At 35.3% G+C, this 23537-nt stretch overlaps 1 protein-coding gene across 3 annotated transcripts in view; it reads right to left on the bottom strand.

The window, feature by feature from the left end:
* The window catches only part of Lztr1 (Leucine zipper like transcription regulator 1), a 510326-nt gene that overhangs the window by 232256 nt on the left and 254533 nt on the right, over nucleotides 1-23537 (bottom strand). For all 3 annotated transcript variants that reach the window (XR_016548176.1, XM_090391043.1, XM_090391044.1), the window contains exon 12: nucleotides 14554-14652. Coding sequence is in view for 2 of the 3 variants with exons in the window: in XM_090391043.1 (XP_090247169.1) it covers nucleotides 14554-14652 (99 nt within the window). In the remaining variant the exon portion in view is untranslated. The remainder of the gene's footprint in view (nucleotides 1-14553; nucleotides 14653-23537) is intronic.

The following is a 23537-nucleotide window of genomic DNA, read 5'->3' as shown; positions in this document are numbered from 1 at the left end:
TACTAAACAACAAATCAAACTTTTCAGTAATATTCTTTTTAACTAGGACTGTTCCAAACAATTGGAAAACAGGAAAAATCTTTCCCATACATAAAAAAAAAAAGTGATGTTAAAAATATAATAATTATACACCAATTATTCTTTTTTGCAAACTCTTACAAAATCTTTGTAAAAATAGTACAGAATTATCTAAATTATCATTATCATTTATGAACAGTAATAGAAGAACAAGATGGCTTGAGAAAATGCAGGTCAACAATTGCCTTTATTCTTCCAAGTCTGGTTATGAATAGTTACGGAACAAAGAGAGAGATCTTTATTTATTGTTTTGTGGAACAAGCATTTGATTCTGTCTTATTCAAATATTAAAAAAGAAAAACAGACTGTGAAACACTAAGATTTATTCCGAACTACTATTAGAATACAAGTGCAACAGTTCAATATAAAAATATCACAATTAAAAAACTTTAAATCAAATGAGGAGTTATGCAAGTCTGCCCACTCTCCCAATGTTTTTTCATCCAAACACTTACACTAAAGAAGCAATTCCCAACAAAAGGAGTAAAAGTCAATGGTAAACCAATCACACATAGCATACATATGCAGACAATGTAGTAAAACAGGTAACAAATCAAATCTCAAATAACAGCAAAACTTGCAGAAATTATAATGTGACTATAAATCCAAACAAAACAAACATAATGAAAACTGGAAGACATCCAGAAGATACAGATCATACTTAATCAGTAAATCATAGAACAAGTTACATTAGTTTTGGTTACCTAGGAGGATAATTAAGTTCAAGTTTAAATTATATAGCAACAATAAAATGTAGACTCTCCATATCATGGTCAACAATGAATAAACAATAAAATTTGGAAAAAAAAAAAATTCTTACAACTAAAAATAAAATTATATGAAAATATTAATAGCTCTCTACTGGACAGATAATTGGACTTAAAAAAGAAGTGAAGAAGAAATGTTGGCTTTTAAAATAAAATGCTTTAGAAAAAAATAGAACTCATTAGACAGAACATAAGACTAATGCACAAGTGCTGGCTGTGAGATTCGAATATCCCTAATTCAACAATTCTTAACGCAGTTAAAAAGCATCAACTTTGTTGGTTTGTCCACATTGTGAAAATGGAACAAAAGAGACTTCCCTGCTTGATGTTTGAGGGCAATTTTAATTTGGATGGTGTAGTAAAGCATCAGCGCTTTCTTTAAACAAGTGTTCAAATTTATATCGACATCGATGAAGAAAGTGCGTTTTCAGACCACAGGATGTTGTGGTCTGCATCTATTCCATTCTGCGCTAATCCAGATATTTCAGATTTACAGTTGACAATGTAAGAATGTAAGACTGGTGTTCTTCTATTCTCTTTTCTACAGAGTGTCCAGTTTGTCCAAAGTAAGAACAATGACAGCCACAAGAAACTTGGTAGACACCAGGAAAAGCTAGAGGAAACCGAAGATAGAAAGCTGACAATTTGTTGAAGGGAAGAAAAGTAGCCATTAAACTGTATTTCTTAAGAATTCTGGAAATGGGTTCTGAGATGCCAGAAATATAAGGAATTGAAACTCTATGTACTGTTTCTTTGTTATTTGATTATAGGAATTAAAATGCTGTTGCACTGTCCTTTCCGAGAAGCTACTGAGTTTCATATATCGTTTGATGTATAAGTGTTCCTGCTGTAATAGCTGAAGTGTAGAACAAATAGTATGAGCAAGTCACAATAAAGTTTTTATAATATGAAACTCAATGGCTTCTGAAAAGACAATGCAATGGCTTTTTAATTCTTATAATCCTAGCTCAAATAACAAGGAAACAATGCGTTGAGTTCCAGTTCCTTACATTTCTGGCATCTCCGAATCCATTTCCAGAATTCTTAAGAAATACAATTTAGCGGCTACTTTTCTTCCTATCAACAAATTAAAAGATAAACAGCCTCTTCTAGCTATCCCTAGCATCTACCAAGTTCCTTGTGACTGTCATCATTCTTACTTTGGACAACCTGGATGCTCTGTAGAAAAGAGAATACAAGAATGCCAATCTTACATCAGCAGGAATAAATCTGAAAAATATGGCTTGACATAGCATGGAATAGACACAGACCACAACATTCTATGATTTGAAACACACGTATTCATCGATGTCAATATAAATTTGAACACTTGTTTAAAGCTCTGATCCCTTACTACACCATCCAAACTAAAATTGCAATTACTGCCTCTCTCTATCTAAGATATGGGAAAGTCTTATTTTAATCCCACATCAATATATATATATATATATATGTATGTGTGTGTGTGTGTGTGTGTGTGTGTGTGTGTGTGTGTGTGTGTGTGTGTACATATCATTGTTTATACTCTACTTTGCAATTAACTGTTGTTGCCACTGATGATACATAATGAGCATCCAAATCTATACAGTTGAGAGTGAGAGTATGTTATGGTAGTGAAGAAAGCAGTGATCATATTTTGAGCCAGCTACTTAAAGATATCAGGAAATATTATCGATGGGGATTTTAAGGTGGGAGATATTAACTGGGAGCATAAAAGAGCTGATAATATAAGATGAAGTAAATTTTTGGATGAAAAAATAATCAAGTTCTTAATGAATTATGCTATGAGAAAAAGCTGGACAGATTATCAGTCAGATAAATCAACTAGTAAATATGATAATATAAGCAACATGTGCAACTGGTATTAAGTAACTTGCTAATTACAGCAAAATAGGAATTAGTGCTAAGATTAATCAAAAATTTTTATAGATATGAAAAAAATGACAAAAAAAATTAAGCATAAACAGTTTGGAACAATACTAAATGATCTACAAGTGGCTGCAAATTAATTAATAAGTATTTTGCAGGTGACCATGCAAAATATTTATTTTGCTTAAGGTACAAAAATTATCAAATGACATCAGATAGTACATGAAAAGGAAATTATTGATATCTTAAAAATTACCATTAGATAATGTATGTAAAATTATAGACTAGTTAATCTATTTAGTGTTATAGACAAAATAATGCAAAAAATTAATTAGGAACTATATCCAGGTATTTCTAATAGAGGATCATTTGTTAAATGAGAAGGTTTCATTAAGAGGAGGTAATTATCTGTCTTCCCTTAATGAAACCTTCCCTTCAAGTCACCATACCTCAGTCAGTTTCAATGATGCCCTTTGGTTAGAAAGACCTAGGTTCAGATCCCGTCTAGGATGCAAAAAACCTTTATCAGGGCTTTTTCAACTGAAGGTGAGATAGTCGGTCTCATACAGAGATAGAGGCAAACCGGCCATTAGAACACAATTCCCATAAATAATACACCGGCCTCGTAGCCCCTTAGTTGCTTTGACCGTAAATCTAAATAAACCAAAGCCTGCTATATACAAATAAACTGCATCATAATTAAAGCAATCATCATGATGTGATTTAATTGGATACAGTTGACTCTTACTACAAAAAATTCCATTATAACAAAATACCTTACTAGAACAAACTACTAAAGAATCCTGCCACACTATATAGGTATAATAATAATAGGAGGACAGAATGTGAAAATGTACATATGGATTTGACCTTGGGCAATGTGGCAGACGAAGAGAGTTTGCCTGATGGCCATGATTGTGTGTGAAATGTCAAATGAAAGCAGGATGTCTGGGAAGCAGAGAAATAGAACTGCTGAGAGAGGAGATGGAAAGAATGAAGACCAAGTTGAGAAGAATGAATGAAGATATTAGGAGGTTGAAGAGGTTGGCTAATGAGAGTAGGTGTGAGAGAATGGGAGATACAGGGGGAAGAAAGGAAACTGAAGAAAGTCGAAAGTGGAGAATCGAGAGTCGAAAAAATCGAAGCAAGAGACAGGGATAAGAGGAAGGAGGGAAAGTGGGAGAGAAATGATAGAGAGATTGGAAGCAGTAATACTCAGGGATGCTGGTGAGAGAAGGATAAATGAATCACTTTGGAGTATCATGTATGTCGATTCGATGATTCAGGGTGTGCAGAGTAGAGTACCAGAGGAGTGCTTGATTTGTGGAACAACAGAGTGTGGCAATGGCAGTGAAGAGGGATGAAAATGTAAAGAGGTGATAGTAATGGTTGGTATGAATGACATGAGAGGCAGTATGAATCATGCAGCACATAATTTGAAACTGTTGCTAGGGGGTACTGCAGCAGAAATGTTTCCAAGGAAAGACAGTGAGTGTGCTGCCTCAATATGATAATGTGGGGTGAAGGAAAAGAGCAATGATAACAAATGAGATAATAGTGGGAATGTGTAGGAAGAAAGGTCTGGCATATGTGAAGGCATAAAATACATTTTTGGGATAGAAGAAAGCAGTATGCAAGAGATGGATACATTTGAATGCTGAAGGGTGCAGGCATTTGGAGAGACTGCTGGACTCTAGGCAGGAAAACTAGAATTGCATGGGAGAAACATTGAAAGGATGGCCTTATGTGTAGATAGGGGCTTGAGAAATCAGAAGGCATATACATTATAGAGCCAAGTGAAGAATGAGGGGAGTAATAATGACTATAAAAGAACACTGCCAATGCACTGGTTTTTCTGTACTCACATGCTAGAAATAAATTAGGAATAAAGGGAATGAGTTTGTGGTACTGATTGACTCAATCTCTATAAAGATTGTTAGTATCAGTGAAAGTTGAAAGTTTTTTCACTTGGTTATATTATAAATTAAAGATATCAAGAAATTATATTCTTCATTTCATTCTTTGTCCAAGTGTAAGCAAACAAAGTTTGCATGTGAAGTAACTTCACGGCCGAGCTATTTGTATAGAGAGGCTAATGACTTCACGTTAATTGCCTTAGTATCCCATAATCCAACGTGCACCAATCCTTACAAACATCTGTAATACTATGCATTATGGGAAAGGCCACTACCCAGACTGGTTTTGACCTTTATTGAGGTCTTGTCATTGGGAGACAGACTCATAAGTGATACCAAGGCAGAAGTCATATACAAGTAGCCAAAAGATGTTTACTTACTTCAACACTGGTATCACTTCTGGGTCTGGCTCCCACTAACGAGACCTCAATAAAGGTCAAAACCAGTCTGGGTAGTGGCCCTTCCCATGTAAGCATATGTGCATTGCATTATGGTATACTAAGGCAATTGATGGGAAGTCATAAGCTTCTATATATAAGTAGCCCAGTCGTGAAGTGACTTCATGCACTAACTTTATTTGCTTACAGTTGGATAAAGGATTAAGCCAAGAATATAATTTCGTGGCATCTTCAGTTTATAGTATCAGTGAAACTTGGTCAACTGAGGAGGATGGATAGAAATCAAAGGGTATAGCATATTTTGGCAGGATAGGGAAGGTGTGTCGGTGGAGTGTAAGTAGGATGTTGCTATAGACAAAGGAGTATAGATGATGAGTAGGAAATGTTTAGGTAAATTAGTTTGACAAGTGATAAGTGAATGATCATTATGGAGAGGGGGGTGAATTCAACTACAGCAACATAAACTAGGCAGAGGAGGAGGCAGCATTTACTTCCAAGGGAACTGAATTTTTTGATTTCTTGAGGGGACAACTGTCTTTGGCAGCATATGGTGGAGGGAACACAAGGATTAAGAGTTTTGGATTCTGTCGTAGCATCAGAGAATCTGACTGTGACTGAGATGTCATACTTACCTCCATCTGGTGAGAGTGACTTGACTTGGAGGATGAATAGGCATGAAGAGGTATCAAGGCCAGAAGAAATTTATGTGGAATTATAAAGCAGGAGGCTATCATAGACTTGGAAACCACTTTGCAACACTACAATGAATGAAAGAATTTGAAGGAAGAGGAGATCATTAGTGCATGGGAGCTTAAGAAAAAGTTGCTAACAGCAATGGCCGATTGTATACCTCAAGTGAAGATGATTAAGCAATTTGGAGCCAAATGGGTGACAAGAGAAATAAAACAGGAATTGCAGATGAAAAAGAGATAATGGAAAACATAAAGAGAGGTAGAGAACAGTTGCATGAGGAATATAAGACTCGGCCTTGGAAAGTGACTAGTACTGTAAGGAGAGAAAAATTAGACTATGAGAGGAGACTAGCACTGAAATCCAAGGAGATTCTGAAGGTTTTTTTTTTGCTATGTAGCGAGTAGGAAAAAAAAAACGATAGTGGACAGATTACCTTGCTGGATGAAGATAGGATTCAGCTGACCAATGCAGATAGCATACAAGCGTTGGGCAAAAGAACGGAAATACTAAGATATTTAGGAATAGAATTTGTTCAATATAGCTCGTGTTAGCTACATTGAAAAAAAACAAAAAAACTTGTAGTGTCAGCACTGAACTGTTCTTATTTTGTTTTCTTTACATTCTGTAGCTCTCAGGCAAATGCATTAGTAACTGTACTGAGTGAAAAATCATGTTTAAAAATCGGAAAATGGGATACTTGTCTGACTTCGAAAGAGGATAATTCATTGGTGAGCAGTGACAAAAAACTGCCACATTATAAGGCGCAACTATATCAAGATCGACAGTTCCTAAGATTATGTTGGCACACACACACAGATCATGGCATGACAACATCATCAAAGAGAAACAGTGGGTGAAATCAAAAATGGCAGAACGAGATTGTTGAACACAGAAGTATTGTTTCAAAAAATCACAGAACTACTGCAGCACAGGTAACAGCAGAACTGAATATGCATCTTGCAGATTTCCAAAAATCTATCCAACATAGGCTTCATAAATCCAATATTCATGGTAGAACTGCAATTGCTAAACCTCTGATTACTGTAAAGAATGCTCAGATGCATAAACAATGGTGTCATGAATGTCAAACTTGGACATCAGAAAACTGAAAATGTGTGATATGGTCAGATGAGTAACTTTCACGCTGTTTCTTACATCAGAACAAATTTATGCTTGGAGAATACACAAGGAAGCTTACAATCCAGAATGCATGGTTCCAACAGTAAATCATGGAGATGTTTATGTGATGGTCTAGGAAGCAATCTTGAAAATTCTGTGCATGTTCCTTATTTCATACCTCTGTCCACTTTACTCATGGCTAGGTGTCCATTTTGTGTCCCTATTTCCTTATTGGTCTATTAGGTATTATCTTTATCTGTAACTTCTGCACCCAGAGTAATGAAGATCTTCTAGCCATGGAAAAGCACATCCGTAAGTGAATCTGTCCTGTGGAGGTTGAACATGAGAAGACTCTCACAAGTAAAGTATAGCCATGTCTCAAGTTTTAAGCTGATAGACAGTGCTATGGCTCTCTTTGAAGAATATGACTCTGTCCACATGGAGACTTGTAGAGTGAAAAGGAAGACTGGAAACATCCTTAAAGGCTACAAGTATGTTTACAATCCAAAGCTGAAAACTGCAAGTAAGGTTCCACCAGGTCTATAACAACATCCCACTTTGTATTTGATCTTGTTAGATTCCCCCTTGCACCAGATGACTTCAAACTCACTGCCACATGAAAAACTGTTACTAGTATTACAATCTTAGGTCTGAACACTGACTGGATTTAAGTCATCTAATATCATTAGCAGCATGCCCCCCCCCCCTTTCCTATCCTGTCCATCCTGCATAAAAAAAAAATACTGTATCCTTTACACTCGATACCCATTAGAAGAACAGAGATCTGCAAGTTGTACAACTGTGTCATGCTGACTACAGACCAGAGTATACAAAAGGACATGCAGGTAGCTTATTATGCCTGTATGTGTCTAGGAGCCAGCATGACACAGTTGGACAACTTGCAGATCTCTGTTCTTCTTTAGTGCTTTATATGCACAGATATCTCTGCATACATTTGATGGATCTGAACCGTCTGAACACAAAGTCGAAATCGTTCTCTCCTCAATCATTTCCATGATAATGAAAATTACACTAAAAGAAGTGGAGGAAGACAGGATCTTATGGTGATTGTAGATAGAAATTTGAAGTTTAGAAAATGTATCGCAATGGTTGTGACGACATCTCAGAAAATGGCTGCGATGTTGAGGAGGTATTGTCCATGAGAAATAAAAGTGTGATGGTTGCATTATATAAAGCTTTGATCAGACCACATCTGGATTTCTGTGCTCAGATGTGGTCACTGGGATTTGAAAGGGTTGAAGTAATCTTGGAGAAAGTGTAGGAATGGACAACAAAAATGATATCTACACTGTACAATGCTGATTATGAGGACAGACTGAGTCATTTAAGCTGCTGAAGGGTTATCATTGTACTAACACTGGGAAGATTTTTCATGTGGTAGAACGAGGGGAAGGGACAAGAGGCCATATTCCTGGTAGTGAGTAAAATGGTTAGAAATAAGTTTTTTGCATTGAGAGTGGTAGAAGCAAAAAACAAGTTTAAGAAGTGGTATAATTGCATTCGTGTTGACCTCCCACTATGAGTCTTGTGACTCTGTGGAAGAAAATAATAATAATGCCACAACTAAAAGAAATTCACTATAGTAAATTATTTACTATAACTGTTCTGTGTGGTATTTAGTAGTTTGCTATAGTGAGAGGTGACTGTATTAGCAAAATCTTTGTTAATACAGTCACTTTAGTGTTCCAAATAAAGTTATTAAGTGTTCTACTTAGTGATCATCTAGTGAGATGAATAGGAAACTGGCTCAGAGACAGATGATAAGTGGTAGTGTTTAGACAGAAGTCTTCAAAGAGACAAGTTGTCAGGAATAGGGATATTAGGGAATAGCCCCAGAGTTTGGTGTTAGAGCTTCTCATTTAATATATTCATAAATGATTTAGTTTCAAATATTAAAAGTTTTCTGTCTTTGTCGAAGTGAAATTGTACTGAGCAGTCAACTGTTTTGATGATTTAAGTTCTTTACAGGAGGGATTTAAAACTTTGGTAGTTGCAAATTTAATTTGTAAAATGCACATATAGCAATTTGAAGATAATGTAGATGGGTATTTTGGTTGACTAAAAATTTAAGCTAACTAATGATAAAACAAATAGTGAAGCTGAGCAAATTGTAGGCTTAATTAAATGAACATTTTGAAGAAAGTTAGTTACGACATCATTATAAGAGTCTCTAGTGAAACTAATATTGGATTATGGCTTCCAACTTTACTCATCAATGATTTAGTTCTCAATGAATGTCAAGAAAATTAAAAGCATTCAGAGAAAATTAGCCAACTATGTAGAGGGAATGCCATGACAATTATGAAAATCAGATAGTCAGTTGTAATCTGATAAACTTATCTAACAGGAGCTGCAGATAGTGTTTAATTGAAGTTTTTTAAGTTAGGTAATAATTATTTCAGTGTATACATAAAATAGACATCACAAGTTTGCAGCAGTTGGATAGGATCTACAAAAGGGTATAATAAAGATAATAAAAAAGAGGAGTGGAACAAATATATGAAGTTCATTTTTTACTGTAATGAAAGAAAATATATGGCATGGCCTTCAGCAACAAGAAATAGAAGTGATGAATTTATGTATTTTAAGGAATAATCAATTGCTATGACTGAAGGATTCTTCTTTCTCTCCCGTAGTCCTAAATGCACCATTGGGGTCACATATGGCTGGTAGATGATATTCTTTGTTAGTCTCCTCCAATCATCTCAGTCTCTTGTTCTTGATGTCAGTTGAGAAAGAGAGGAATCTGTCCATTTTAATCGAGGTTGGCCCCTAACCCTTGATGCCGGAACGATTCCTTCTAGTGCTTGCTTTGGAATGCCATTAGCCCTCTCCACATGTCCGAACCATTTCATCTGTGTTCTTCTGATGACTGTCAGAATATTTTCCCTTTTTCTCCTGTCTATTGAATCAATCAGTTCTCGGACATTTTCATTGGTTTTGTGAGCGGTGTATAGGGAATTCTCAAAAGTCTTCTGTAAGTTTTCATTTCAAAAGACAGGAGTCTCTTCTCATCTTCCCTTAATAAAGTCCAGGCCTCACAACCATACAAGAGGATAGAATTCACCAAGGTGTCAATTAGTCTTAGTCTGCTTGTGATTGCTATTCTGTTATCTCCCCACAATGATTTTAACTTCTGTAGGGCCACGGTTGCCTTAGCAATTCGGTATTTAATGTCGGTTTTTGAACGACCATCTTGACTCAACGTGCTTCCTAGATAAGTGAACTTGTTTACATTCTCAATTTGTTTATTGCCAAGTTGTATCTTTAAGAGTTCAATGTCTGATTTTGAGGTTATCATTGTTTTTGTTTTTTGTAGGTTTATGTATAATCCATATTTTTTTAATGTTCCGAAAACGAGGCTGGTTATCTCTTGTAATTCTTGTTCTTCACTTTCTGCCAGAAGATCGATATCGTCTGCAAAATGTAAGTTATTTATTCTTAGTCCGCCAACTACTATTCCAGAATAGTAGTTGGCGGACTCATGAAGAGCTTCATCTATGACATATTCCAGAAAACAATTAAAAAGAAGAGGGGACAATATGCATCCCTGTCTTACCCCCCCCCACACTCCCTGTTCTGCCCAGAACGGTTCACTGCTGTAATTTTTAATTTCAATTCTCATATCAGATGAGGAATAAAGAGATTTAATAATCCTAATGATTTTATTATCAATACCATAATGTTCTAAAATTTTCCATAATGCCTTGTGCCACACTGAGTCAAAAGCTTTTTGAAGATCTAACAAGTTATGACAGATTATTTTGTTGTGTTCTATGTATTTTTCACCTAGTATGTGTATTGTAAAAATATGTTCGATTGTACTTCTGAACTTCCGGAAACCTGATTGTTCATCTGATAGTCTGCTTCCTATTTTCTTTTTGATTCTTGACAATAATATTTTTAACAGGATTTTACTTGGATCACTAAAGGATAGATTAATTAAATTTATGCATAATGATTATCTAATTTAATAATTATGGAACATTTCAGTATTGAATGTATTTGTGTGTGTACCATAAACACACTGTAAAATCGTGTATATGAGGAACTTTGTTCAAAAACCTCTTGTATACTGATTTTACTGGTAAACAAAATTCCTTAAAAAGTTACTTGTGGGTTAATAGAGATATTTTCATATTTTTTAATTTGGAAATAATTTTTGTATATTACTGAATATTGTCACCTCAAAGGGTTTTGTAAAAGAACAGAAAAATAAGTGTAAGATTAATTGTGTCTTAAGAAACCTCTTAGTCACAGTAATTCCAGATGGATTAAGGTAATAAATAATGACCTGGAGCAACTGCAAACCTCGAGGGTCAATAGTGCACACGGGTTTCGTGACTAATTGTACTGATCGACGAGGTTGACAGGTGCAAACCACCAAAGTACCCGGGCGACGATGACGTAAACGAAAAAACGAAGGTCATTGGGACCGCAAAAATAGCAGTTCACTATATCAAAATGGGGTCTTGTCTTTCTTGGAGTACGAGTTCGAGTCGATCCGGTGTGCATTCCCGTTCTCGGGTCAGCGAGGAGTTTCGACGTCACGTGGGGTTCCGATCTGAAGTTACAACGTATGCTATGGCAGCATAGTTTGCTAACATCATCAGAGATAATTTGTAATCACCATCAGACTTGTGTTCCAGATAGAAAAATGCCGAGGGACCAACGCGACTAAAATAAGCTGTTTTAGAAGAATTTAGATGCCGAGTTTCCATGCCCCAAGTTTCTGATGTCCGCTGATAATTAAGAAGGATCTCACAAGCCCCAGAAAAAGGTACCCCAGTTCAATGCTAAAGTCAAACGGGAACAGAAGGAGATTTCAAGGATCATTCAGAGAGATACAGACTTCTGTTCAAGTAAGATCTTTTCATTTTTTAGCTAGCAAAAAAGATTGTGACGGTGATTTAATTAAGGGACTTGTTTTATAGTGATACTTGAGGACTTTAGGCCTTATGCTGATAGTTGAGACATTTTGTTATATGTGAGAGAAGGTCTGGTTAAAAATTTAAAGTGAAACATTGTGTATTTTATGTTACAGCTATTGCCTAAGCCTGCAGAATGTTATGTAAGATTAATCTGAGTATAACCAAGTTTAATGAGAGAAAATTATAGACACTGGTCTTACTAGAATTGAATATGATGAGGAACTAAATTGTAAACGTAGTCATTAGTTGTGATTTGAAGCATAGATGCTAATTTACTTAGTACTTAAAATTGACCCATTGTACATTTCATTGATGTTAAATAAATTGTTTTCTTGTTTAAATAACTTGCCTGATTTCTAATCCAATGCACTACTCATTAAACTCAAATCTGTGTGAGCCTTAAAAATAGATATTGTCATGACGGCATAACAGGAAATTTAAGTTGATAGATTTACTTAGAATTAAGAGAGAAAAGTTCCGTGTGATTTACTGTGTGTTATTCTTTGGAGGGAGATTCACCACCCACCCACGAATTTGGTGGTGCAGCTAGAAACTAAATAAATTTTCCAAATTCAGTTGAGAATAAACACCAGTAGGTCAGACAAAGAGATTGGCTCCAGCCAGAGGCGATTTCTTTGTTCTGTAAGTTTTGCACACATGATCTTTATTATTTGTGGCCATAAGTCAGATGTATAATGAAGGTTAAGAAGAAAGGTTTAAACGAGATAACTATAAGTTATACAAAGGTGCAGAAGAAAAGACATATTTGAAGATTAACTAATATATTTAAAATAATGACAATTTAACAACACACACACACACGTAAGAAATTAATAAAAAAATTAAAAGAATGTGAGAATGAAAAAGAGGGAAAAGATTCCTCTTTCTATCATGGATTTATGTCATGTGGCCTGCTCCAGTCTCATGGCATTGTTTTCCTGGGTCTTCCAATTGGTTTTTTTACACTTATTTTATATGTATAAAATAACTTTGGTGGTCAGTTATTATTCGTTTAAGTGTTTCATTTTTTTCTGAACATTCTTCAACTTAATGAACATAACTTATTTCTAATGTTGATAAAGTTCTCCTGAGAAATTCTAATTATGTTTAATTAAACTAAAATGAAGGATATTGCAGGAATCCCTCTACAGGTTTCTGCAGAGAAAGGACACTGCACCATTCAGTTGTTTGACCAAATATGGAATACAATTGTTCTTTCATTGCATAAAGTCATCTGTGAAAGCCTGCTCAGACTAAAATGAAGGACAAACTGCTTCTTTCTTATGTTGGTTAAAGTCTTCTGATTATATCTGGGCAAATGAACCAAAATGAATGGAAGTCGCAAAAAAGGAGGGGGGAGGGAGGGAGGGAGGGAGAGAGAGAGAGAGAGAAATGCCACAGAAATTGACTACAATGATACAAACAACTTTGAGATAGTTTTTACTTTCTTCATCTAAATGAAAAATAAGTGACATCATATAAAAAAAAGCATCTCATAAAAGGTAAGAGACTGTCATTATTGTTTAAAATAAATTCCTCTATGAAATTTGAGCAGTACATTAACAAACAACACCAGCACAACTTAGTATTAAAAATAATCTCAGTAAAGTAGGCTCATTTAAAGTGCATCAAACTTTTTTGTTACCTCAGTACTTCAGTCACACTTCTTTTTTTTTTTTTTTATAAAAAATATGTTCACTCTTATCTGCATATGTGACTTTGGAAGTTTGTACTTTTTCATTATTTTATTTATTGTTATTATTTTTTTTTTAAGGATGATCCCACACATAAAAGTCACAGGACCTATAACATAATAGCACCACTTGCAGGCATATATTTATGGAGAAAGAATAATTTATTGATAGGTTTCTTAAAGAGTTGAAAGTTATACTATGTGAAAAATATGGAAGAGATCATTCCAAAAAATAGAGGTGGACAGAATGAAGGAGGATAATGAGAAGTTTGGTCGGTATGCTTGGAGTTGGACAGTGTCTGCTATAAAAACCTAAAGAAAGTGGAGGAATGGTAGTGGCCAATTCAGAGGAACAATGTTAATTAAGGTACCTACAGAAAAGGCACAGTGAAGAAAAGGAGTGGCTATGGGAAAGTAAGCGATTGAAGGGATTCTATGAGGAAAGGAAGCCATCCACTATGACACAACGAACTACCAATGAGGAACCTGGTAATCCAATCACAGAGGGTGGGAGGGAGACTATATGGTGGTAGCTTGTTCAGAAGGTCCCTCGATGCCAATAACAATTAAATGCCTTTGAAATATTGAGAGTGAGAACATGAGTTTCTCTAAAACTTTCAATGGCCTATGTCAAAAGGTTAGGCTTCCAATAAGCAGAGCAGTGATCTCACATTATCTGATGAAATTCATCTCCCAGGAAAAGACAACTGTAACAGAAGGATTCAAAATACCCTTAGCCTATGTTAGCCACTTGGGCAATGAAACCAGCTAGTTTTCTGCAAATTAATATAATCAGGTAATCAAATCAAATAACAAAAGTATAATCAAATTAATTCACTCAACTTAATATATAAGGTTCTATTTTGCAAGAAGGAAACTTAAACTAAATTATCATCATCATCATCATAATCATGACTCCTCTAGGGCATCCAAAGACTCACTGAAGGAGGGCCTTTAATCACTCATGAGTAAACACCTACCATATTTCTCTTTGAATAAGTTAACTGAAGATATATCAAAACAACTTAATGGAAGGCTTATTACACACAAAAACTGAATGCATCATACCATATCTCTCTGTTTTTCTCTGGCATGTCGTATTTTACTTCTTAACCACTGAGATCTTGCAGCAACAAATGCAATATGAGCAGGTATATGGTCTTCTTCCTGAAAAAAAAAAAAAAAAAAAAAGAAAGAAAAAGAAAAAAAAGTCTAAAAAGTCATTTCCAAACAATGATTTTTTTTTTTTAAATCTGTAATTTTATAGTCACTCAAAAGTGATTAATTTACAAAAAAAAATATTTGAGGGGAGATTCATATCAATCATGAAAAATCTCCTAAATTATCAATCTTAGATTAAGTTGATATAATGTTATCTGGATGATGTTGTAATTAAGACAACCTGTTGAGAAAACAATAAACCATGGTCCTCCAAACAGAAACACAGAAGCATAATTATTCCATGTTCATTATAAAAATAAATAAATAAAATAAAATTTACACAGCTACACACATCTCTACAAAATGGACAGGGTTACTGGTTGTTAATGTGGCAAAAGGAATAAATTAAAGATGCCAAGAAGCTGGCCTGGCTGGCTGAGTGGTTAGTGTGTCTGCTCTCCAGTCAAGAGGCTGTGGATTCGAATCCTGGCATAGGAAAGGACGTTTGTGATTGTCCTACAAACTTTGTGTGGAAAGGGAATCTGTGACCCTACCACTTATTCTAGCAGGAGACTTCGCTGCCAAAACACTGTGAGGTATGAGAATGACTATACGGTGTCTATGGACATCAAATGAAAAAAAAAAATTATATTCTTGGTTTAATCCTTTATCTAAAAATATAATTTCTTGGCATCTTTAATTTATAGTATAACCAAGTGGAAAAACTTTCAACAACGTGGCAAAAAGAAATGGAACTTTACTTTAGAAGCTGAAATAATAATGAGTCTTATTTTAGTAAGAATTATTAAAGTTTAATTTAACACGTTGACTGCCGTTGGGCTAATGTGTTAATGTGCCTCCAGTGAAATAGACTGCCAACTATGAGTTATCTTGCAGTTGGCAGTCTATGTGTTAAACAGGACCATATTATCTGAGAAAAAAAAAAGTAACGAAGAAAGGAACATTTGTTAAAAGTATGAAATCGGAAACATATTAACAACAGTGCTACAGTAACCTACCATTTATCTGACCAAAGTAAGAAGGCAATTCTGCCATTCTGATAACTGAGGATCAGAAAATAAATTGCAATTAAATGGTGCTCTACCACAGGTCGGTTGACACACATGGATCAGTTAAAGGATCTTTGTTTTGAAGGTTAGACAAATGGTAGATCCATGCACAGCCATTGCTGTACAATAAAATGTCTATCATATGGTGATACCTCTGAGCCATAACTGAGAAGGTCACAAGACCTGACTGGTGAATGTCCTCAAAGAAGAATGGTCCAATGGTCCACTTCTTTCGTATATACAGGATGATCAAAATTATATGTATTATAATTTATTTATTTATTTATTATAGCACTATTGATCCTGGAGAAGTTAAAAGTTATGTTAAATGTCAACATTTAACATATATTGTATAGGTTCTTGATGCATGCCAGCTATTGGTATTTTTTTTCTTCAACTGTGTTGGTACATCTTTTGTTAAGCACAGTTTCGAAAGTGGGTGAGAATTTTGGATCAAATGAGGAATGAAAGCCTACATGTCAGCAAGGATAATTTCTATGACTTGCTCAGAGGAGGTGTTTGGATCAGGAGAACAGAAGCAGTAACCTGACTATGGAAAGGAAACGTAAAAAAAAACGTATTTCTTCGTATAAAAACATAGAAATACAATATACTACCTAGAGAAAAGAAAAATACATTACAAATGTAAAGAAATACCAAAAGACTGGAACTTGGAATATGAGAACAATGTTGATAGGAATCCTAGGAGTTAGTGAAACCAGACGGAAGTAGTGATTATTGCAGTATCAGCTTCAGAATCATGGTGTGGATTTGTTACTGAAGAAATATTTGGGAAATAAGTAAACAAAACTTATTACCCAAATGACAGAATACTGATGACACCTTAACAGCAATCCCAGTGGATTTTACCATAATTCAAATATAAATACCAACAACAACTAACTGGGAAGATATGAACAATTGGAGGAACTGATCAGATAGTTAAAGATAATTTAATTATAATGGGCAATTTTAATGCAGTCATTGGAAAGAACGAATTTTAAGAAACTAGATGATTTGGACTAGGCAGGAAGAATGCAGTTTGTAATATGCTTTCTTAAGTACCAAAACAAAGACCTATACGTAGAAATCACCAGAAGATGTTGTATGCAACCCGACCAGTTACATTCTAATCAAGAGATACAAAAGCCAAATCAAGTCATGCTACCACTATCCAGTAGCTGAAATAGAGAGTGACCACTAACTTCTTATTGCAAATGTAAAATAAAATATAATAAAATACATAAGGAGAAAAAAATGGAATATTGACTTACTTAAATACTTAAATATAAAGAGCCAATAGGCTTCATTTCGGCAATATAAACATTATTTAAATTAAGGGGATATTAAATCCCACATTGTTTTAAAACCGAATAAGAATCTTTGAGTTTCTTATTCAGTTTTAAAACAATGTGGGATTTAATATCCCCTTAATTTAAATAATGGAATATTGAACTAAGATAAAAAGATAAAAAAAAAGAAACAAGATTACATGCTTGAGATGAATAGAGAGAAAGACTAGACAACCATTGGGGAAATAACTAAGATCAGCAGGAGTTAGGATTTACAAAATTATAGCTGTGGAAGCCTTAGATTACAGGAAAAAGAAGGCAAGGAACAGTATCAAACATTAAGGAACAAGATTGTAAAGAAGTTGTAATATAAATTAATAACAGGAGGAGCTGATAATGCATATCAAATAACTGCTGTGCACATCTGCAATCCCAAAACAAGAAAGTAAAGTAGTACGAGACAAAAAAGAAAAATTACTTACTGGTAACAAAGAGATAGAAGGAATATCTTGAAGACTTATATAGTGGAGAAAATTGGAATAGTCAAATTATAGAACCAGAATATAAAGTTGAAAAAAGAAAGCCTTGGACCAGACATACTGGTTGAAGAAATTAGAAAAGAGATTAATGAATTACCTAACTGTAAAATTTTAGGATCAGATGAAATACCTGCTGATATTTAAAAAAAAAAAAAAAAATCTGGGAGACACAACAAGATGCCATGTTTAAAGTGATTAGATTAATCTATCAAGAGGGTCAAGGAGGAATATATGATTTCAATATGGAAACAATACAGAAAGGGAATGCAACAGCTCATAAAAATTACTGAATGTTGTTACTCAATCATGCCTCAAAGATCGTACTAAATAGAGTGAAGCACAAAATAAAATCAAAATTGAATTTTATTTAGATGACCAGTTTGGATTTCAGAATTTCAAAGAAGCAATACTAGCCGTAAGTACAATAACAGAGTGAAGAACTGATGAAATAAAGCTACATGCATTACTTGTATAGATTTAAAAAAGACATTTGATAATTGCCGGCCTGGTTGGCCGAGTGGTTAGCGTATCCGCTCTCCAGCCAAAAGGCTGCGGGTTCGAATCCCGCTGTGGGCATGAATGTTTGTGATTGTCTGTGAAAGCACTAGTCGTGTTAGTCGGCAGTAGATGATGTTGGTGTTAGATGATGAAGGTTGGTGGAGAGTGAGACGAAGAGTTGATGCCCTCCCTCGATGAGTCTTTGGACTCCCTGGAGGTGTGATATAATAATAATCATATAATAATAATAATAATAATGAACAATGGAATGAGCTTTATCAAACGATGAAGGAAATTGAAATAGACTGGAGTGATAGAAGACTAATTAAGAAATTGTATACCAAACCGAAAAGAAAGATACAAATACAGGAAAATGAAGCAAGTGCAGAAATAAAGAAAGGTGTAAGACATGGTTGTGCATTGTCACCTTACTTTTCAACCTGTCTATAGAGAATGCAATAAAATTAATAAAAGGAGGAATGAATTGGGTAACTGTAGTTGGAGAGTAGATACATATAATTCGTGGATGGTCTGAAAAGTTCTTGGCCTCGACCATAGATGGCAACACTATCAGCAACATTTTTCTCCTTCTAAGTTTGTACATCTGTCATAAGCATCCATGTGAAATTGCAAATCATTCTATCAAGTAGTTTGTTTTATAAACCAGCCATGCTTTAGTAAGAACTTGGCATGTCGGTCCCAAGCTTGGATAAATGGGGAGGATTGAGCGCAGGGCTAGCAACCCAGTCTCAGAAAAAAAAATTTTTGCCATGCAAACTGAAACCTTCCAAAATGTGATAATGGATGAAGAAAATAGAACATGAACTGCCATGAAAATGAAACACCTCTGTGAAAGCCCTTCTTGGGAAGCAGAGGTGCGGAAGAAAGTGACAGACACCTTACCAAAAGACAAGCTTAGACTGGGATGTTGGAATGTTAGAATCATGTTTGAAACTGGAAAAACATACCAAGTCTCGAGAGTTCTAGAAAAATACAGATTAGAAATAATGGGATTAAGCGAAATGAGATGAATAGGAACTGGAAAAATCAAATTAAACTCTGGTCACTACTTAATCTACTCTGGGAACCAAAATATGAATGACCACACAAAGGGAGTTGCACTAATGATGACAAAGAAAGCTCATGGTGCACTAATGGAGTGGAACCCAATATCTGAAAGAATATTAAATGCTAAATTAAATTTAAATATTAAATTTAAAGCTGGCAAGCAGAACATCACAATAACTTCTATATGTACACCAACAAATGATGCAATCCAGGAAGAAAAGGATAATTTTTATAACATGCTACAGAAAAGTATAGAAACAACAAATAAAAAAGATATGCAACTTATAATTGGAGACTTTAATGCTAAGGTTGGAAATGATAATCTAATAAAGAAACTGTTATGGGAAAGTATGCAGAAGGAGAAATAAATGAAAATGGAGAATTACTAATAGACTTTTGTATGTTCAATCAGCTTGTAATAGAAGGGAGTCTCTTCCAACATAAAAAAATACATAAGTGGACATGGATAACACCACACCAGATAGAAAGACAAAGAACAAAATAGACCATGTACTTATAACAAGGAATTGGAGGAAATCAATCCTGGATGTCAGAGTTAAAAGAGGAGCCGAGGCATATTCAGATCACTTTCTCCTAACAGCTACCATAAAAGTAAAAATATTTAAAAATAAACAAAAAGTGCACGATAGGAAGAGGTTTAGAACTGAAAAACTCAAAAAGAAAGGGATTAGAAATAAATTTATAACAACTCTACAGGATAAATGGGATAAACTTGAAAAAAGAGAAGGAGATAACATAGAGGGAAAATGGACTAAGATTAAAGACATACTAATAAGCACCTCAGAAAAGATATTGGGATTTCAAGAAATCAAGTTTTCTTCAAAACTTCCTAAAAAACATTCTGTAGTCTGTGCTTTCAAACTTTGTCTCTCTCTCTCTCTCTCATTTCCTCTGTTATTCTGATACCAAACTCTCTTTCTGTCAGCTGTCAATCACCCATCCATCTCCTAGGTAAGTATGCATGTTGTTCCACTAAGTGGCAATCGAGAAGTTGGCAATATCTGACACATTATTGTTGTTCGCAAAAAGAGAATGTCTTTACAATGAATGAAAGATATCACAACACTTAACAATTATGCATTACATTAAAGAGCCATTGAAATTATTAGAGATACCAGAATCTAGTAAGTTTCATCAATTTCAAATTCTTTACATTTCATCTTAACATAAATATCAATATTGAGCATATCATAAGCACTGATTATACATGGTCACAAAATGACAACTAATAAAATTTTTAATGAAATGCTAACATTGAGAAACAATTGTAAAAAGATTCATAATTATAAATTATGATTATTTTTACATCGGTTTCATCTTTCTTAAATTTTTTTTTTCTTTAAAAGAATTCTTAAATATTTATCTTACATCTAAGAAAACTTACAATTCTTTTTATATGCTTAGATCTAAAATAATAACGAGGTTCTTGTTGAACATTATGTAATGATTCATTACTTACAATTTCCTGATGGGTAGTATCAGAATCATTTGATTCTAGAGACAACTGGGATTTTGCATCCTCTCCCAATTTCATATATGTACAAATTTCATTCTGAACTTTTCAAAAACTTCATTTAAACTACTAGAATTTATAGAGTGATCACTATCAGAATCAAATTCTAAAAGTTGAGATCCTTTATCTTCTCTATATAAATATGAAGTACTTTTACTTTATTCTGACATTTAATTCTATGTTCACCAACCTACGATACTCTGCCACTATTTCATCCATGTTAGTTTTTTTATGATTATCATCACTCTGATTTTGTCCATTCTTCTTCTTCTTCTTTCACTATGCCTTATCCCATGTTAAACAGGGGCGGCGCACCGATCTTTAACCTTCTTCTTCCAAGTTCTCCGGTCCAGGGCGTCCTTCGGACTCCATCCTTTCTCCCTAAGATCCTCTGTCACCTTATCCCTCCCACCACCTGAGCTTGGGCCTGCCTCTTTTCCTCCTTCCCGCCAACTCAATATACTCCACTCATTTACCAACATACTCCTCACCCTTCCTCTCTACATGTCCGAACCACCTCAGCCTACTTTCTTGTATCTTCTTGCCAAATGGTCCCACCTTACCGTCCCTCTGATGTAGTCATTCCTTATCCTGTCCTTCTTTGTCACACCACTCATCCATCTCAACATCCGTATCTCCGCTACCTCTATCTTCCTTTCCTGTGCCTTTGTTATAGGCCACATCTCCACGCCATGAAGCATCACCGGCCTCACCACCATCTTATACAGCTTTACTTTCCTCTTACAACTCATTCTCTTGTCGCACAGGACCCCGGTCATCTTCCTCCAGTTCATCCAGTCGCATGTTATTCGGTGCTGTATTTCCTCATCCAGGTCACCATTCCTTTCGACGACCGACCCAAGGTACTTGAATTTCTTCCCTGAAATTAGTCTTTCACCCTGAAGTCGTATGATCTTATCCTCGTCACTCTCCGTTGACATATATTCAGTCTTCTCCCAGTTAATTGACCCTTCGTGTAGCCCTACGACAATGGGGAACCCTTCTGTCATGCTGACACTAGACCTGACCTGAGTTTCTGTTCCCTCATACATCTCCTTCACCATTCTCACGTACTTTTCCGACACCCCGTTCTTCCTCATACACCTCCATACCTCCTGCCTGGCCATTCTGCTGTATGCCTTTTCTAGGTCTATAAACACCATGTGCAGCTCCATTTGCATCTCTCTATATTTCTCCATTAATCGCCTTAGCACAAATATCGCATCCATTTTTCCCTCTTCCTGGCATAAATCCAAACTGCTCCTCACCAATTTTCGTTTCCTGCCGTATCCTCCCTTCAATTACTCTTTCCCATATCTTCAATGTGTGTGACATCAGCTTGATCCCTCTATAGTTGCCACAGTCTTGAACATCTCTTCCTTTGTAGAATGGGACGAGAATACTTTTCCTCCATTCCTCTGGTATCTTTTCCTGTTGGGCTATTTTCCTCATCAGATCCCATAACATATCCACGCCCTCACTGTCCAAACTTTTCCACACTTCCCCAGGTATCTGGTCTGCCCCCACAGCCTTTCCATTCTTCATTTTTCTCAGCACCCAATCCACTTCCTCTCTACTTATGTCTTGCACCGGTCTCTCATTTGCCTCTCCATCCTCACAGCTCTCTCTCGGATTCTTCTCGTTTAGTAGTTAATTAAATACTTTTGTGTTTCTGAAATTTCTTGTTTGATTATGTTTTGTTTTACCAGAATTTTTAAATTTCCTCCTTTGTTGTGTATTTGAATTATATGATTTTAAACTGTCCCCTTTCATACTATCTGACTTGGTGCACAATTAGTATAAGAAAAACACTTCCTTCATCCTTCAATATCTTATTCATATACTCACCTAAAATAATTAAATTTCTACTTCCTAAAACACCATGAAAGAGAGGAACTGCATCTGAATGGTTTAGGGGTGATTCATTTGGAAAGGTTACTGCTGGAAGGAAGTGTAATAAATGATGCAAACAAGGTATCAGTGAAAGCCAAAGATCATGCAAATGACAGAGAGCAGACAAGGTGAGACTGATGTAGTTGTGAATGAAGAGGAGGAGGAGAACGTTAGAACAGGAACGCATCTTGGGCAGGGAAACGGGAATGGCCAAGGAGGTTAGGGAAAGATGGTGTAAGGAGAAACGATTCTGAAAGTGGTAATAAATGAAAGCCTTCAGTCTATCCTCATAGGGAACATTCCACAGACTGGTTATGATCTTAGTCAATTGTCTCTGAATCTTCTCCACCACCTCCCAGTTCCCTAGAAAAGCAAGTGACCAAATCCTTGCATAGTAGTCATCATGTGGCTGAATCATAGCCTTATAAAGAGGGATTAATAACCTCCCTATCTCTACTTGTCCATGTGTTCTTCAATATCCAAATAAACTTCTGAGCTATGTTGCCAACTCTTGCAATACATCCTCTGAATTTCATATCTCTATCCACTATCACCCCCAGATCCATAGCTTCATCAATGTAATCTAGTACCATCAATATATTGCAAAGTGTGTATCCTTTTCAAGAAATGTAGAAGGTGGAAACAAAGAAATATATAGGCAAATGGCTTAGACAGCAAGCAAAAAGTGATTATTATTATGATATATGAGATATCAACTATGGCAATACTGATTGGAATGAAGAAATAGTTCTTAAGGGACAACAATCTTAAGCAGTATATAATGGAGAGTGCACAAGTGTTAAGAGTCTTAGATCTGGTTATATCATCAGAGGATGTGATTATGAATGGAGTATCTAATCTCTTAGGAGACAACTGGGAGCTATAGCTCCCAGTTGTCGCCTAAGAGGAATTGAGCAGGAAGGATATAGATGATACGTGGGCACTAATCAAGATCTACTTAACAGCAGCAATGTGTCAATGTATTCCAAAGGTGAAA

This window comes from Typopeltis vanoorti, chromosome 4 (genome assembly GCF_054136105.1).
Source record: "Typopeltis vanoorti isolate ZY-2024b chromosome 4, IOZ_Tvanoo_1.0, whole genome shotgun sequence".
Taxonomy (NCBI): Eukaryota; Metazoa; Arthropoda; class Arachnida; order Uropygi; family Thelyphonidae; genus Typopeltis; species Typopeltis vanoorti.
Note: the sequence above shows the minus strand (reverse complement) of the source record. Positions and strands in the feature narration are given on the sequence as shown.